Raw genomic sequence first — 18,711 nt, 5'->3', positions numbered from 1 at the left:
CTTCCTTAATCTACCTCTCTTCTCTTTCTTCCCTCTTTCTTTCTTCTCCTTCTTCTTTCTCTCTTCTTCTCCTTACTGTATAAGATGGTTTAAGGTGAAATTAGTCATTCGGTGGTCTCTTTCATCTCTTCTTCTTTATATATATATATATTCCTCCACCAAATACACTAGCCCCCAATGTTTCCTCTCTTAACCTCCTTAAGATCAAAGTTTAGGTGGTTAGAGAAATTAACACCTATGTGACACCTATATATATTGTTATGTACTTATATAGGTTCTTCCCCCTCCTTTATGTAGCACTCCTTCATCGAAATGGGCTTAAGGCCTCTTTGGTAGAGGATGACACATATATATATATATATATATAATTGATTATATAATAACACTAATATATGTATAGCAATTATACTAAAGTTTTTTTTTTTTTTTTTTTCTTTTTTTTTTTTTAATAACATTATTAGAAGAATAAGGGGAGAAGGGTTCTCATTCTAAGAGGTGTGTGGGACCCACAAAAGGCAAAATACCAATGCTGCCAAGCCGACCGGCTGACCTGTTTATTCCAGGGCTCTCCCACCTATGGGGTTAAAACCAGTCCTTTTACAGCCTATTCTAGCCTCTATCATTCCGAACCCCCGTTATAGGTTATAATTTACCTGTTGGCCCATGTTTCCTGCTGGTTCCTCCAACATTGTTGGCAGGATGTATAGGTACAAGTGGGGTCACTCTTTTCTTCCTGGCATTCCACTGCTGCCAGCCAAGCCAATATTGGCCTTCTCTGCTTGGTATTTTTGCCTGTCCACAAGTAAAGTAGAGAAGTGAAATTAGGATGTTACAATTTCCCTCCACCGTACAAAAATTTCTTCCTCAAAATTTGTGAGGCATACCTGATAATCCAAACAATTCTGGATATTTCTCCTTCACTTCATTTTCTCTCTCCCAAGGGGCTTCCTGCTCTGGGTGGTTCTTCCATTTAATCTTCACATATGGAATAGTACGATTCCGGAGTTGCTATTCCTTCCTATCAAAGATTCCTTTAGGTTGCTCCTCATAGCTCAAATCATCATCTAACTCCATTGATTCTAAAGTACATTACACATGAGAAGGATCTGGAATATATTTCTTTAGCATAGAGACATGGAAAACATTATGAAATCTTCCCAACTCTGGAGGTAAGGCCAACATATAAGCTGTTTTGCCAATTTGATCCAAAATCTCAAATGGTCCCATGTATCTAGGACTCCGTTTACCTCTCTTTCCAAATCTCTTGATACCTTTGATTGGTGAAATTTTCAAAAATACTTTTTCACCCACTTCAAATCTCTTAATAATGTTATAAAAAAAAAGGAAAAAAAATTCAGTATAATTGCTATACATATATTAGCGTATTATATAATCAATTATATATATATATATGTGTGTGTGTGTGTGTGTCATCCTCCACCAAAGAGGCCTTAAGCCCATTTTGGTGGAGGAGTGCTACATAAAGGAGGGGGAAGAACCTATATAAGTACACAACAATATATATATATATATATATATATTGTTGTCACATAGGTGTTAATTTCTCTAACCACCTAAGCTTTGTTCTTAAGGAGGCTAAGAGAGGAAACGTGGGGGGCTAGTGTATTCGGTGGAGGAGAAATATATATATATATATATATATAAACAGTAAAAAAAAAAAAAAAAAAAAAAAAAAAAAAGAAAGAAAGAAAGAAAGAAATAAAGAAGAAGAAGAAAGAGACCACTGAATGACTAATTTCACCTTGAACCATCTTATACAACAAGGAGAACAAGAGAGAAAGAAGAAGGAGAAGAAAGAAAAAGAGGGAAGAAAGAGAGAGAGGAAGATTAAGGAAGAATTCCTTCATCTAAGGCACATTCTGGATCAATTGAGCTCCAAGAAATTTGATTAACAGTGAGGGAGCTTGTTCAATACAAGAAGGGAAGTCACTTAATTCAGAGTACCAAGGTTAGAGGGTGCCTTGAGCGTGTTTCTCTAGTTTCTTTTATTGTGAAAATTTTGAAGGACATGGGTTGAGACAGGTAAGTTGGGACTTGGGACATTGGCAGATGCCCAAGATATGTGTATGTATGTGATGAATGGATGTGCATCATGTAGTATGCTGGGTTAGGAATCACCACCCTAAGTGCTACAACCCCTTGTCCGTAGGGGGATGGGTATGGACTAATCCCAACATATGTGACTGCCTGATCAGCAGTGCACTTTCCTTGGTACGACGTACTGTACCAGAGACGGATGTGGACAGGATACGACGTACTGTATACCTAATATTTTTACGTGGTTACTAATTAGGGGTTAGTCGGGGGACCGAGGTTCTTACTTGGACTGGCTGAATCTTGTCTGCAACGAGCTTGTATTTCTGAGGCTCAACGTACAGGATAGGGAATACCACCTATGTTGCATAACACTATACCCATTACATCAAACGTGGTAATGGACTAAGGAGTAGTGTAATTTAATAAATGGATTCATAAGCATCATTTATCTGTGTGGAGTATACATTGCATCATATGTACTGTGTGTGCTTGCCCCATGCCCCTCCACCCCCCAACTCCCACCCCCCACCCCCTCACTGAGCATGACATGCTCACCCCCTTAATTTGATCCTTTAGATGATGAAGGTGGTGTTCTGCCGACTTTCAGCACTGATTATGAGGTAATGGCCATCGATCACATGTCCCATATTCAAAAAGATGAACTTGACTATGGACCCACCTGTGGCTGTGACGACTGCGCCTACGGAAGCCAGTATTACTGAGGAGTAGAGAAGTAGACCTGTTGCTGACCATTCTTTTTGTGTACATACGAGCTTCTGCATAAATCACTTTTTGGTGATCTGAGCTTTTTGGGAGATGTCCTATTTTGTGTAAATATTCCTTTGAAATTTTGGATAATTGTAATATATGGATGATTATAATATGTCCATTATTGTACTTATGGTATCACGTAGAGACACTGGATGGCTATGAATTTTATTACTGTACATATGATGTATGTAGCCGCTCTGATCTCTAGTTGGGTGTTGTGGTGTTGTGGATTACCCAGAGTCAGGATCCTAGGGGAAAAACAGGCTAACTGGATACGGTGAGGTGTCCAGTGCCGGCATACCTATGGCATAATGAGGGCAGGGTGTCACAGGGTGCTATCTAGTGATACATGGCCAACTTAGGACCAAAGGAAGACTTTTGCTTTTGTATTTTAATTGAATCTGATTCTAGTCTGCTAGAAGACCTGTGAATGAGTCGAGGTCAAGTTTTTGGTGTGTAAGTTAGGGCCATAAGAAAATAATTTTCTTTCTACCTGACTCTGGTGCTGCTAGGAGGCACCTAACAAGGGTAAGACCAGTGAGCTTTTTGGACATCTTGGGTTGTAGATGCAATTTGGTCACATAAGTCGGACAAAATCTCTCCCTCTGTTGAGCATGAAGGACCTTAGGTGATAAGTAAGAAGCTCTCTCGTGCTTCTGGTTGCGAAGCCCCTAATAATCTAGTCTTACAGAGTTCAACTATTAAATACACATTCCTTCTATAGTTCCCTTGACTTCCACTGAACTGCAATTCTATTTTGGGTTAAAAATGGCTGGCTCACTTTACTCTTTCTTCTTTTTTGATAGATAGGCCCTAGTGCGAGTTGAACTCATGACCTCTTAGTTGTGAGGTATGGTCCTTGTCAATTGAGCCAACCCCCTTGGCCTTGGATCACTGTGCTCTTACGGTCCCTCAAAGCACTGCCAATACTAGAGGTCTGTAGAACAATCATTGATTTTGGGTTTGATTATTTGATAGTGTTCTTTATTGGTAGGACCCCTAATGTCCGAGGATTGAAATGAGCCTGGTAATAGTCGTGATTTGACAATTATATGTTTGTAAGGCTTAGTGGGAACTAATGAAAGTACCTCTGAATCTCTGATGGCCTGCACTGTTGGATCCCAAATCTGATGGATACTTTATTCCTTTTCATGGCTTTGCTTTGAAATTCTTTTTGAGGGCAAAGGTTCCTTCCATGCTTGTGGAGAGGAGCTTCTCTATAGGAAGCACCATTTTTTTGGCCATATGGCTTGTCATATGTGGCTCAAATTTTGTGGACAAGTAAGTTTCCAAGGTTCCTTGCCTCTTGTGAAATTTCGGCCTAAATGAAGTTTGCCTAGTGGCAAAATAAAACACTGAAAATTCAGGACTATGGATAGGGCATAGTTGTCATGGCATCGCCAAGGCGGCGATTTGATGTCCTGACGGAAAAAGAAGTTCATGTCAGTGCTATGATTTACGTGACTCACAAATGACGGTCGCCATTGGCTGATAGGCATCGCCATGGCACCACCATGGACGCCAGGTCACGCCCGATTCACTAGGCGGTCGATTTTTTGTAAAATGCAGGGTGATTTTGATAGGGCTATGTTGATTTTTGATGATTTGATGTTGCTTAATGTTGGTTTTATATGTTATACGATATATATTGTAGGCTTGTAGCATGCTAAATAACTTTAGAAAGTAGGGGAAATAAAAAAGTAGCATACTAAATAACTTTAGAAAATAGGAAAAATAAAAAATGACACATGGGCAATTTGCCATGGCAACGCCATAATGGGCGATTCATCGCCAAATCGATTAGCCACCCCTCCACCGCCTTGGATCGATTTGATGCCGTGACAACTATGGGATAGGGTGCATGGACTACCGGGGGCATGGGGCGTATTCGTGCATGGGCATACATAGGGATATAAGGACATACATTGGAGGATGAGTGATTGAATTTGAGTCTGTAATTTGACATGTGGATATCCAAACCTTGCTTTGTCTATCCAACGGTCAGAAATGCTACATCATGATGTAGATTAGTCACTTAATGGACTTATTTTATTGCAAATAAGCCTTGGGTTGGGTTATGTATGTGTTGGGCCTTTGATCCCATGTGTTTTCTTCGTAAGGGGCCACTTCAATGGGCCTAAATTATGGGTAGAAAGTAGGAAAACGGGATTTAATTCATTAGTTTGGTTAGAGTCTTGTTTTGAGTCTATTTCCTTTGTTATTTCAGTTTTTAGTCAGGTTAGGTTTCCCTATTAGTGAATGACTAGTTAGTTACCTACTCCATGCTGGAGTTCTAGTCTAGTCCTATTTGGAGTCCAACCCCTATTATGTAATGTCTAGTCCTACTTGGACTTTAACTCTTAGTTAGGTTATGACTGCTAATCTACCCTCTTTATATAGAGGAGCTAATGTAATCTAATTTCTCATATTTGAATAATGATGAATTGAGTTAATGTTTGAGAGCCTTAGGGCTGTGTGTGATTCTCCCCCCCTTTATGCGATTTCTCCCTCTCTGGTTGGATTTGTGCAATGTCTGATTATGTGATCCCTTCCTTCCCCTTCTATTCTAGTTCTTCCCTTCTTCCCTAACTTCCCCTCTCTGAAAATCTAAGTATACCTGTATCACTAGCAGCCACAAAGAAGCAACCTGTACCCTCAGGATGCTGTAATATTCCTCATCCTTCACTAGGAAGATTCTACAGAAATAGCCTCCTAAGTTTCCTTACCAAAATTTCATGAATTCATCCTGCCCTCTCACTACAAAAACATGCCTATTCATGCACAAAATCCTCCCGTGAATCCCATATATATTAATGTATTTGAATATCTCTCTTTTCCATTTTCTTTGTTTGCTTTTGATAGCGCTTGATCATTTGATGAAGCTCTTAATAAAAAAGATACTGATAATCGGACATATATATGGAACTCTCTGATTATTTGGTAACATTTAAGTCATGTGATGCACCTCAGATTTGCGAGGATATACCACAGGAGCTTGATTCAGATGTGCCTGGCCTAGCGGAACGCCCAATCAATGTATTCCTACCCAGATTATTCCAGGTGACTGAATGCATTTCAATATATTTTTTTTAGTTCTGGGTTTTGAATATTTTTAAGTCTTTCTTCATGATATTTACTTTCATTTGGAAGTTGACTAGTTGGTGCTTCTAAACTTTGTCTTAAGATCCTTTCCTTTGTTTCAACCAGTTTTTCCAGTCGCCACATGCCTCTCTCCGAAAGCTTTCCTTGGGTTCTATAAATCAGTTTATTATGCTGATGCCCTCGGTAAGTGTTTTGAGATTTTTTTAAGTGATTCTATATCTGACATTTGTTCCCCTCTCTTTTCCACTGGACCTGCTGCTCTGTTGTTGCAGCTGCCAGTATTCAATATGAGTTGTTATTGTTTTGCAGGGACTACTTCTATCCATGGATCAATATGTCCAAGGGTTGTTTGCTCTTGCTGATGATCCTTCTGCAGAGGTGCGAAAATTGGTAAGTAGTTCTCTTGTCGTTCCTTTATTGGAATAATATGAACTATGAAACTGAGTGCATGCGACTTCAATATATAAGAAATGTTTTGCACCTCACAGATATGTAAGATTGTTGGCATGCCTCATGTTAGGTTTATTTCCCTTACTCTAAAACAATGTTTTTTAGTCATGATTTTGATCCAACTATAGAATTTGAAGTGCTGAGTGTACTTTTCGGTCATACATGAAGATCCCCCCCCTTTTATTTTTATTTTTAATGAATATAAGTGGAAATTTTTTTGGGTGGTGTTGCAATTTATCATGGTCTACCAATACTTCCTTGTTTGTGTGGAAATTGATTCCAAATATCAATCATTATATATACTTAATTTCTTTCTTTTTTTGTTTGTGTTTATAGGTTTGTGCAGCATTTGTTCAACTAATTGAAGTCCGCCCATCGTTCTTGGAGGTGTATATCTTATTCTTATTTAATATAAAGCTGTCCCTTTTTTGTTTTTGGTAAAACAGCAGGTTATATGGATAGAAGAGAACAGTACAGAAGCCGATTACAGAAACTTTCACAACACCCCGTAGACCCAAAACAAGAGACAACTGAAAATCATACACACTGCTCCTGCAATGGCAAACAATTCCCCTCACTTTACCCCTGCCTTTGAACACCTTCCTTGGCCTAAGGTCTACAAAAACATTAGCTTATCTGGACCTCCAGGTGAATAAGCAGTTTGGGTCAGAACCTATGAATCTAATATGCTTTATTTACATGTGCAAACGTGCAAGGTGACATGAGGTTTTATTGGAAGTTGGAACCATAATATACTGTTTCTGAATCTCCTTTCACAAACATGTCGTGGAAACCCTCTCTCCAAGCTAATTTCAGTCCACTCTTCAAACAGGAAGCTCTGCTCTTATGGAGTCACCAACTCCTATAGGACTTGACTATGCCTTCATAACAGACTGTGCTAGATCTAATCATCCTTCCCACCCCCGTTGGTCCCGGGTTTCCATTGATGAATCGTCAAAGTTCAAGGCAACCCAAGGCAGTGGAGGGGTGCTAAGGCGCCTTATTTATTTTTTCCTTTGCTATTGCATAAATCTACTTATTTAGGCTTCTAGCAGAGTATTAGCAACAGTCAGCCAGAATGAACCAGATATGGAGAAGGAAGATTTAGCGACAGTCAGCAGGAATAACGGTATAACCAGATACAGATGTACAATTATACAACAGTGCAAACTGCATATTAGACCTTGAAATCAAGTAATTGACCATCAAGGTGAATTAACAATCAGCAGGAATGAAGCAAAACCTACTGCCCGAGAGAGAAGGGAAGAAAATGGGGGAAAAATAAGAAGAGAAAAAAGAAGGGGAAAAAAACTTCCGGGTGCCGCCACTTGCTGGAATCTCATCCGAAGTATTGCAAGTGGAAGGAACTGTGGTAGGTTTGTACTTGCTAGTGTAACGACTCGGCCCCTTGCCCTTGGAATGATATTTTCCGCTTTGGCCCATGGGCCTCACGGCTTTAAAACACATCATGCCATAGCGAGGAGGCCACCCACTTTTCAATAGCTCAGTATCTTTCTCTCTAGCCGATGTGGCACTAAAGAGCATTCCTCCCTCAACGCCTCTCCCGTTTCAGAGATTGAGAGCATGTAAAATCATCTAAGTCACATATTCTAGGAGCACACTGTCAGGAAAATTATTCCATGAGCTAAACATGTGCTTAAGGTAAATTGAAATTTTGACTTAGATAATTACCAACTTGAAATCCTATTGAATTAAGCATTGAGGGTGCTTGTGTTGTTTATCATCCTTTATTTTTAAACTAAATGAAGTGTTATGTAAAGATGTACATCCATGTACCTAGACATGCTTTAAAGCCACTCTCATATTCAGACTATATTTAATTTTAATATCTCATGCTTTTGCTCCTGCAACCGCTCTCATCTCGCTTTGCTCTTTAGTTACTTAAAGTTGTGATCATGATTCTATTTGCCGGTGTCCATTCGAATTGTTGTGTGATTGTGATTCTGTTTGCTGGTTTACATGCAATTTGTTGTTTTCATTTTATGATGGGTCTTATTTGTACATTTGATGGTTTTTGTTGCTGGTCTGATGATGTTCAACAATATATTGCAGCCACATTTGAGAAATGTCATTGAATACATGTTGCAAGCCAATAAAGACACCGAAGATGAAGTTTCTCTTGAATCTTGTGAATTTTGGTATTCCCGTATAACCTTCTTCTTTCATTTTACAATTAGTGCTCTGAGGGTCTTAAAGATATATGATGTTGTATTTGTATGGTGGACATATTCTATACTTCTTTTGATGACAAAGTCTATTGTGTACCTCAAGTTAGATTGTTTTCCACAAGTTTTTATTTTGAATTTTTGATTGTACAGATGTCCCACATGGACGTATAGAAAAATTGTCTAATTAATGCTTTTATAGTTTATAATTGACAAGAGGCTATTTCTTCAGTCACAGTAATTGGAATTGGTTGGAAAAATTGATGCTTTGATAAAAATTTTACCTTTCTAAATCAAAGTGATAATTTGGCAGGAAATTTTACCTTTTTCAAAGAAGAAAATTGATAAAATAGTAAGACTTCCAATTAATGGGTGAAAATTTCGGATGATAGCATTTATTCAATGTCTCAGGGATCTTGATCTCTTAGATATCATAATCAGGCCACAATACAATCTACTTTTTTTTAGGGTATATTCTAATAAAAAAAGGAAATTCTACAAGGCTGTTGTAAGACCGACTATGTTATATGGGGTAGAATGTTGGGGCAGTCAATAAAAGTAACACAGATAAGTTGAGTGTAGTAGAGATGTGGATGTTGAGATGGATGTGCGGCCAAACAAGGAGAGATAGAGTCAGGAATGATAGGGTTAGAGCTGAGTTGGGAGTGGCCCCGATTTCGGACAAGATGCGAGAATGCCGTTTAAGGTGGTATGGACATGTCTAGAGGAGGTAGGGGCAGACCTAAAATGACCATTGATGAATTGGTAGGGAATGACATGCAGAAGCTAAGTCTTGACGGTAGTATGACATCAAACGGAGCTGTTTGGAGGGCAAAGATCCATGTTGCCGATTGCGTTTAGGTGGGATGGCCCGGCTGTGTTACATTGCCTCTCATTTCTTTTCCCCTTTTCTGACAGATTCATATAGCCGACCCCATTCAGTTGGGAAAATGTTGAGTTGTTATTGTTGTAATTGTTTTCTGCCCGGGAGGGGGGGGGGGGGGGGACCCCTTCCACTCGGACCAAACAACACCAGAAGGGAAATCTCTTCTGTCGTTTTTCGTTTCCACAATTTTCATGAGAATGCAACCAATATGCACATCATCTGGAACACATATCCTATGTGATAATGTGGTTGTTTTTCCTTGTAAGACCTTTACTGCTATGGAAGGTCAGGATTGAACTTCTTTGTGGGTGTTTATTAGTCTATTACACATTTATCCATGTGTTGTTTTTTTCTTGCGTGTCATGGGAGCTCCCGTAGAATATGGAGGAACAACTATAAGGCCCCGTTTGTTTAGAGGGGGGTTTGGGGTGGGAGTATCTGACATGTGGGTCCCATGTGCTAATGAGATGAGAAACCGGAGTGGGAAATGAGGAAGGTTACTGTAGCATCCCACCCCAGCTCGTTTGGTTAGGTGGGATGAGGGAGAAGCGTATGGATCAATAGTGGGGATGAGACCCATCAAAGAGCCCCTAGGGTTTTCCCAACCCATTGAAGAGCCGGAGGCGGTAACGGAGGCTCCGCTTTCATCGACAGAGGAGGAGATGGATTAGCTGGAGGAATCCTCTTTTTTGAAAGTTCTCTCTTCAAAGAATAGGCCTAGTGGGATGATGCTGAGGAGGAGGGAGAGGGGTTGGAGTGGAGAGATGGGATGGATAAGATAGTGATTGAAAATCCAAGATCGGTGCTGTGTAATCGCACTCAGTTTTTTTGTAACTCAGATTTTTCAAAACCTGGGATTTTTTGGAAATCCCAGCTCTGATATATAGAAATAACCAGAAAAACAACGCCAAGGCCTCCATGTATTCTCTTTCTCTCTCTGCTTCTTTTCCATTTTCCGCTAAATCTCACCTCAGAACGACAAAGATGCAGGTATCGAAGTTGGCTATTTGCTTTAAGAATTATGTCAAGAGGAGTCAATGTCTGAGGCTGTTCTCATGCAACCTCTGCAACAAGGAGAGCTTCTCTGTGGTGGCTGATCTCAAGAGCCACTAGAGGCACTGCGGGAAGTTGAAGTAAAGGTGCTTGTGTTGGAGTTTTCCTAGGAAGGACAAGCTGTTCAGCCATATGGCACTCCAAGTTCCTCTCTGCAATTGCTCTGCAATAGCTCTCTCTCAGCTCTCTAACAGCTCTGTTGAGGTTGTCGCTGCTGCTGATTAGCGCTCAATTTCAGATTTGCTTCCGTTCGGGCAACAGCAGCGGAAATATCAGAGAGAGACGTTGGAAGGGGAGTCAGAAGGGAAGCAAGAGAGAGATAATGTTACCGTTGCATCTTTTCCTTGAAATTCCATAAAGTCCCACCAATTTGGTGGGACTTTTTGAGGGACTGGGGTGGGAGAAACACTGCGCCATGTGGGCTGACAGTAAAATTATGATTTTCTGCTCATTTTCCTACCCCTTACAACCAAACAACTCAAAATACCATAGTTTTAGGAAAAGTTGAGTACTTTTCCACCCCAACAATCTTACCCCATCAAAATCCTTCTAAACAAACGGGCCTAAAGGATCCTAGTACATTAGCGCATTGGTACATTTCTCATGAGATCCTTTGTGATTTTGATATTTATTTACTTTATTGTGGAATAACTCTTCTGTGATGCAGCAATTTTTTTGTGGTGTATAAAACTGTATAAATTTGGAAAAAATTTATGACAAGAACTTCTCTGTTGTAGAGGCATCTGGCTTATAGTTTAATTGAGCCGTATGGATTAGGCTTTGAGGTCAGCTATCTTAAAATAACTGTGCTTCTGAATGACCTGGTCCTACATATGGATAAGTATTTAAAGAACAATTTTTTTACCATCAATGGTTAATGATTTAACTGATAAAAATTGGTTGGGTTCTTTCAACCTTCCCCAACCAGACAGTCAAAGCATCAAGTTATGGACCATTGTTAAATAATGGAAGCTAAAACATTTGCATAAATTGGCATGTGGCTAGACTTTTAACACCTTCATTATTAATCTAAATATGTGCTTGGTGCTCATGTGTGCTTAATAACTTAATTTTATTTTTCTTGTTACATTTTATTATTTAGATTTCTGTGGTTTCTTGTTTAGATTGGTTGGACTGCTGACTGCTGATCTCACATGGTGTGAGCTCTGTTGTCTTAAAAAAAAAAAAAAAACCATGAAGTGTAGCATTTCATTGCTTATTCACCCCTCCTGTCTAGTAGGGGAAATAGGGAGATACATTTTCCATTTAATTTTTTCCAATTAGGATATCAATCATTTTCGTTATGACAATTTGAGTTTGTGTTGCCTTCAAAGGTAGTTTTAAATGTTAAATGTCTAGTGTTGATTTCAATTGTCAGGTCAGCGTATTGTGAAGCTCAGTTACCGCCGGGGAACTTAAGAGAGTATTTGCCACGTCTAATTCCTGTATAGTGCACTCATTTGATGAACCTTAAAATTACGACATTTTTCTTTTTGATCTAAATTTCTTTTATTTGATTCTTCATGCTGCTATCACATCTTTGATAGATATTGTTGTCAAACATGGTTTATGCTGATGATGATGAGTCGCTTGTTGAAGCTGAGGTGAACATTCTGTACTTATTCTATTACCTGCTAATTCTGGAAATGAGTACATATAATGGATCATTTTAATGACCTCACGTTTCAATACACTTGCAGGAAGACGAGTCTTTTCCAGATAGAGATCAGGTTTGACGTGATACCCAAGTTCCTTGGTGCTCATTAGTTAATTTTTTTTCTTCAATGACTTTGCTCTGCCACATATGGAAATTAGGAAATTATTTAGCTTAAAGCTTTGGATTGCAGGATTTGAAGCCTCGTTTTCATGCATCACGATTTCATGGAGCAGATAACTTGGAAGACGAAGTATTGCTCTTTCCTACCATCTCATTCTTGCTGGATTTTTTTTTTCTTTGCATTCAACCTTTTTCTCTTAACCCTTAGTTCGTGACTAGCTTGTTTATCTATTAATTTTTAAATGTAGTGATCAATATCCTCATTACAGCTGTGCGATAACCCAGCTGAGATTATTTGGAGTTGTTTTTGGTTGAATGGTTTGGAATACTGTCATTTGCAGGATGATGACACTGTCAATATTTGGAATTTAAGGAAGTGCAGTGCGGCTGGCCTTGATATCCTCTCCAATGTATTTGGTGATGAGATTCTTCCAACATTAATGCCTTTAGTGCAGGTAGGTATAGTACTTGACACTAAAATAGAGAAATATTTTGTTTTGATGGAAGAAACTTTTGATTATGCATGCCTTCATTTAACTTGAAATATTTAACCGTTCAGTATTGCTACGGCTTGAATGTCTCTTATATCCTCTCAGTTTTACCTTCTTTGGGAGACAACACATCTCCTGTGCTCCCTTTTCCCCTCCTAACAAGACCAGAGAGCTTTGATTGGTTCCTGATGATTATATTCTCTCTTGTTTAAGCATTTAACATGATTGTCTGCATCCTAAGTAATTTGATATTGGGTCGACGGGATTCTGGTAAGCAGTTCTGCGATAGATTTTGTTTCTTATGGCCAGGCTTGGTGGCTAATGTTGCAAATCCTGACCATTCTCTAAATTGAGATCCCTATATTGACTATTTGGATGGCCAGCTTGTTGAGCTCACATCAATGAGATCTAATGAACTGCAGCCATTATATATTTCATGTTTTGGAGAATAAAAAGTCGAGTAAGAACATGAAAATCATGTTTCCTATGTTGAGGATAGGCATCTGGCAGAAATGCTCTGTTAAACAGAGGGGCTCTTTTGGTCATGCCATCTCAGCTACCTCATGAAAAAATCCCTCCTTAGCAGGACATGGAGGTTATTTGACAAAATACAGAATCCATTTACAAAGTTAATTAGTCATTACAAGGTATTCACCAATTGCTTGACTTACCAACTGATGCTTCCAATTGTTTGATGTTTCTTCAGGCTAAGCTAGCTACTACTGCTGATTCATCCTGGAAAGAAAGGGAAGCAGCTGTTTTAACTCTTGGTGCAATAGCTGAGGGCTGTATTAATGGTCTATATCCTCATTTGCCAGAGGTAATAACATAGTGTCCTGCCCTGACCCATCCTCTTGTTTGTTTTTTCTGAGAAAATGTTAAATTATTTTTGAAGTGAACGAGCTACTGAATACTTCTATAAAGAAGTAAATGAAAAAGGGGAAAGGAGCCTGGTACAAAAAAGACAATATGTATCTCGTCATAATAAACCAGGAATTTGTGAAGAAATTAAAAAGGTGGATTTTTTTTTTTTTCCGGTTGGAGCTGATTTGAGTAAAATGAGTTCTATAGCAGTTGAGTGAACATTATGGAAATTGGTGCACTTGTTTGTTAATTTGTGGTTCTTTTTAGTTAGTTCCTTTGTTTGGAACAATTGGCAGCTTCTTGGTATTTTACCGACCAAGGGAGAAAAATGAATCTCATGTATTTTGGCATTACTGTAACATATTTTTCTTGTAAATTCCTATTTTCTTTAAATAGAAAAGGAAATATCATCACAGAAATGTCAGCCACAGTCCACAGGGATAATTTTCGAAATCGCTATATACTTTTTTGGATGATCATTTATTTTCTTCTGAAGTCATATTATATCCACAAAGGGCTTTGGCTTAATTGTAAGTTCTGGTTTGTTTGTTTTTGTCCATTCCATATATTTCTGTGGATGGAAAGCATAAGTTCTACCTTATACCATCTCTTCTCTTTTTCCTCTGCCTGCAAGTTTTTCCAGATTGTTATTTTATAGTGTTTGTTAAGCAGGTTTTGTTTGAGGTTTTTTATTGCATTGTTTCCACCAGTGATGATCATGCTGATTCTGAATGTTGGACTAATGGATGGTAAGTGAATATTTTGATGTGCAGATGGTGGCATTCCTTATCCCACTTTTAGACGACAAATTTCCTCTCATACGAAGTATCACATGTTGGACACTTTCTCGTTATAGCAGGTTTGTTGTTCAGGTATGTTCCAAGTAATTTTTGATTGGCTACTAGCACAAGTTCCTCATCTTTTCTTGTTTACGATTTAAAAGTCATCATATGCTAATATAATATGCTTATTATTATGGACTTGTGCTTCCAGTGTACTGTTCTGATTAGATCTTTTATTTTGGTTGATAACAGTAATGATGAGTGTAGTTAAATCCCATATTCAGTTTAACTTCAAATATGTAGTGGTTTGGATGTTGTCAGAGTCCAATTCCAATAAAAGAAAACATTTGTACTTGGGGTGAAGAATATTGCAACACGTATTAGCGTAAGCATGGTTATATGTGTGCTGCCAAGATTGGTCCAGATTGCCTGCAAACTCATTGGTACTTTGTTACTGGAGGTGGTGGGGATATTTCGTGATGAACATTGTACAATTTGGAGTCCTCAATGGGTGCTTTGTTTATGTCATCATGAATCAGTACAAAGATGTATACTTCACAGCAGGAAAAAGGATCTTTGCTTTAGCTTTTTCAAAGATAATGCAATTTCATTTCTATTTTTTTTTTTCACTAACTAGGAAATGTTTTTAGTTCAGAAAACAGTAGAAAATATTGTTAAAGAGGTGGTGGGTTCCAAACATGGATGAGAATTGCACGGCTAAATAAAGGGCCACTAGATGTTGGATTGCAAAGACACTGACAGATATCAAAATTGAATTTCTGCCAAGCCTGGAAGACAGACCTGTGTTGGCACTCAAGCCCCAGGACCTTATACTGACATTAGCTTCCAGTCAGAAAATTACCATATCAGTCACCAAGTGGGAGAAGCTGGCTGTTTCACCAAAAATCCAAATCTCACTTCCCCAACCTATCCTTGTTTTTTTTTTCCTTGTCAAAATTTTGATCCATCTTCATTCTTCCAATCATAAAAGCAGCTAGGTTAGTTGTAGGAGGAGGGTCTTCTGCACTGAAGATTCCCTTCTCCATGCCCTCAATGAAGCATTTCTGGTAGCTCTCACATGTTGTCCTAGGACATTCTGATGCCATCCCATCTTAGGGAGCCTTCTTACCATGGCATTGAGATCCTGATGCAGATTAATTACAAAAAAAAATGCTTGTTTTATTAGGAATAAGCCTAGGGTCAGGTTCCATACATGTTGGGCCTTTGATCTCATGTGTTTTGAATGTAATAGACCACTTTTATGGGTCTAAAGAGGGCTCTAAGGATGCATACGAAATTACTAGTTAGTTTCCATTTTTCATTAGTTTCCTTTTTAGTTGAGTTTGATTTGAGTTATATTTGTTTCATTAGGAGTCAAGTTATTAATTGAGTCAAGTCATTAGTAGTTAGTTTCCTTTTTCAACTAACTTCTAGTTTCAGTTTTTAGTAACTATTGTATTAGGAGAATATTTGGTTTCCTTTTTGAGGAACCTTCTAATTTGTAATTCCCTTCCCCATCAACATTATAAATAAAGAAAAGGAGGCTCCTAAGCTTAGATGATTTTGATAAAAAAAAATTAATGGTTGTTGCTATTGTCTTCTCCATGAAGAGTTGTCTTGTGTTTGATCAAGGCTGATGGAATTGGTGTTTGATCCAATTGACTCTCTGCGGTGTGAAGCCCGAGAGGTTCTCTTCTAGTTATCTCTCTTTTCTTCCATAGACTCAAGGTGTTCCAGATCTGATCTACTGTTACAGGTATTTAATCGATTTCTTTTCTCAGTTCTGTCCAGAGAAAGAGGATCGGTGAGCATAATTTTCTGGTTCTGTCCAGAAAATTGCAGATTCTGTTAGCAAGTTTCAGAACCTGCCCAGACCTAATTCTTAATTCCATTAGTCCCTTCATTATCTGCTTCTATTCTGATTTCTGAAACCATATAATCTGAGATTGATATTCTTAATGTCAGATCTGATCTCATCCTTGTTATTAATCTGTTTTGAACTATTCTGGTATTTGGTCTGATGTTCTCTGAGAGTATCCTGCAACATTGGGACTAGTTGACTTGTCAATCCTAGTTCTACATTAGATCCTCTTCTCCATATAGATTTCTTGGCAACTACACTGATCTATCCTTCAACGTCATTAGTAGGTCTTGCATCTTGATGAAATATTTATTGCTATTTCTTATCAGGGAATCAAAAAGAAAGCTTTAGAAAATTGGTGTTCCCTTCCCTTTTTCTAGCATCTTTCATCTCTGCTTCCAAAGCATTCTCTTGGATAAGCTTGGTAGTTTATCTTGATTTTTGTCACTGATGTTACTTGTGTCAGGTGTGGTATGTTATTTAGTGATGTAATGCCATTCCACTGTTAAGAATTATTTTTTTGGACCAGCAAAGCGTATGCTGTTTATTTTCCATTTCAATATTGCTGTTTGTAGATGATCTTGAAACATGTTGTACTCTTCTCTGGAATCAAAACTTTTTGTTTTTCTAGAGCTTTATTTATATTGCCATTTATTACCCAATAGTATCATAAAGGTTTGAGCTCTTTCATTGTCCTTGTTCAGAGCATTGGCCACCAGAAAGGTCGTGAACAATTTGAAAAAGTTCTTTTGGGTCTTCTAAAAAGAGTACTGGACACTAACAAACGGGTGCAAGAGGCTGCTTGTTCAGCCTTTGCGACACTTGAAGAGGTTCCTTCTTTAACTATGGTTCTAGCAATGCTTTTCTTCTTTAACTCTTCAATATTTTCACTCTAGTGTTTCTTAATGGCAGGAGGCTGCAGAAGAGTTATCACCACTCTTGGAGATTATTCTGCAACACCTCTTGTGTGCTTTTGGGAAATACCAGGTTCTTTTTTTTTTTTCATCTATTGATATTTACATTTTTTCAATATTGATGTTCCATTTATAGTACTAATTACTTCCATTGAAACCTATTATAATTCCTATTTGGATAATTATGCCCTTGACTTACATCTGTTTTGCCATTTTTTTTTCCTCAGAAAAGGAACCTTCGGATTGTTTATGATGCTATTGGTACTCTAGCAGATGCAGTTGGAGGGGAACTAAATCAGGTTCTATCTCTGTTGTGTACATAAAAATGCTTTATGGTTCCTTTAATGTGGACATTGGACTTGAGCCAAGGCTTAATGAATTTGATGTTTGCAATCACTTGAAACTTTATCCTTGCATTCTGATTCTCTGCTTTAATCATTGACAGGCTAGATACCTTGATATCTTGATGCCTCCATTAATCACAAAATGGCAGCAACTTTCAAATTCAGACAAGGATCTTTTTCCATTGCTCGAGTGCTTTACATCCATTGCACAGGTATGTGTTATTATTTGATCTTTGTTTTGCCAAAGCTATGCTACTGATGGGACAGCAACAATTCTTTTATTTTCTATTATTTTATCAGTACATGAAGAAGCGTTACTAAAAAAAGGAAAGAAATTATAAACAAAGAGAGGCTCTGGATGCAATCATGCAAAATAAGATAAGTTAAATGAGTGAAAGACCTGTCACACCTCTATGGGCCAAAACATCTACTTCATAGTTTTTAAAATCAGATTGGAACTGGGCCATCAACGGGGCCTGGTTCTTGTTTGATACTGCGGAACCTCTGATAAATGGGGTAAAGTGGTAAACAACGAAATGTTCAATTATGTGTAGACATTGAATAGGTAGAAGTTAGAAAAAAGTTGGGGGACCCCCAACCCGCTGAATTCTATCCGCTAAGACTTTGGGATAAGAAATATCAATCAACCACTGTTTGCATGAGAATCTGTAGGAGGTGGGCATGCTAGACTGAGAATATGTAAGGATTGACACAGAAGACAAAATTGGTCCAAGGGTTGAGCCTATGTGCAGGAATACTGCACTGCAGCCAGGCAAAATTATAGGGTACATGCAGCTTTTTTCCATGAGATTAATATAATTCCTCAAAAAGAGAAAAAAGAAAAAAAGAAAAGAAAAGAAAAAGAATGTGCAGCCAACCAGAAACAAAACGTGGTTTACAGAACAGCAAGTTGAAATAAATGCTGAAAACTGACCTGATTGATTGATATGAAAAAGCACAGAGAGAAACTGTATGTGCCAAACCTGAATGATTAAACGACTAAAAGTAAAGATAAACTAGAACACAAGTGAAGAGAGAGCTGTTCACCATGAACAGAATCTAGGGTTGATATTGTAACAATTATCTTATCTAACTTTTATACCTACTTTTTACCAGCAAATAAGTTGAGGTTACAAACTGAAGTGCAGCTGAAAATTTTATGTACTTTTTTT

General features: G+C 38.2%; 1 protein-coding gene across 4 annotated transcripts in view; it reads left to right on the top strand.

Moving 5' to 3' along the window:
- LOC122085205 (transportin-1-like) overlaps positions 1–18,711 on the top strand; it is a 47,719-nt gene that overhangs the window by 4,007 nt on the left and 25,001 nt on the right. For 3 of the 4 annotated variants that reach the window (XM_042653698.1, XM_042653690.1, XM_042653682.1), the window contains exons 3-18: positions 5,800–5,889; positions 6,037–6,114; positions 6,241–6,321; positions 6,718–6,768; positions 8,455–8,540; positions 11,885–11,951; positions 12,054–12,110; positions 12,207–12,236; positions 12,354–12,413; positions 12,625–12,738; positions 13,481–13,594; positions 14,412–14,510; positions 16,986–17,111; positions 17,194–17,268; positions 17,423–17,494; positions 17,641–17,751. In XM_042653698.1, the coding sequence (XP_042509632.1) occupies positions 5,800–5,889; positions 6,037–6,114; positions 6,241–6,321; positions 6,718–6,768; positions 8,455–8,540; positions 11,885–11,951; positions 12,054–12,110; positions 12,207–12,236; positions 12,354–12,413; positions 12,625–12,738; positions 13,481–13,594; positions 14,412–14,510; positions 16,986–17,111; positions 17,194–17,268; positions 17,423–17,494; positions 17,641–17,751 (1,311 nt within the window). The remainder of the gene's footprint in view (positions 1–5,799; positions 5,890–6,036; positions 6,115–6,240; positions 6,322–6,717; positions 6,769–8,454; positions 8,541–11,884; positions 11,952–12,053; positions 12,111–12,206; positions 12,237–12,353; positions 12,414–12,624; positions 12,739–13,480; positions 13,595–14,411; positions 14,511–16,985; positions 17,112–17,193; positions 17,269–17,422; positions 17,495–17,640; positions 17,752–18,711) is intronic. The other variant, XM_042653707.1, reaches the window with a different exon arrangement.

The sequence above is a fragment of the Macadamia integrifolia genome, chromosome 1, assembly GCF_013358625.1.
Source record: "Macadamia integrifolia cultivar HAES 741 chromosome 1, SCU_Mint_v3, whole genome shotgun sequence".
Lineage (NCBI taxonomy): Eukaryota > Viridiplantae > Streptophyta > Magnoliopsida > Proteales > Proteaceae > Macadamia > Macadamia integrifolia.
Note: the sequence above shows the minus strand (reverse complement) of the source record. Positions and strands in the feature narration are given on the sequence as shown.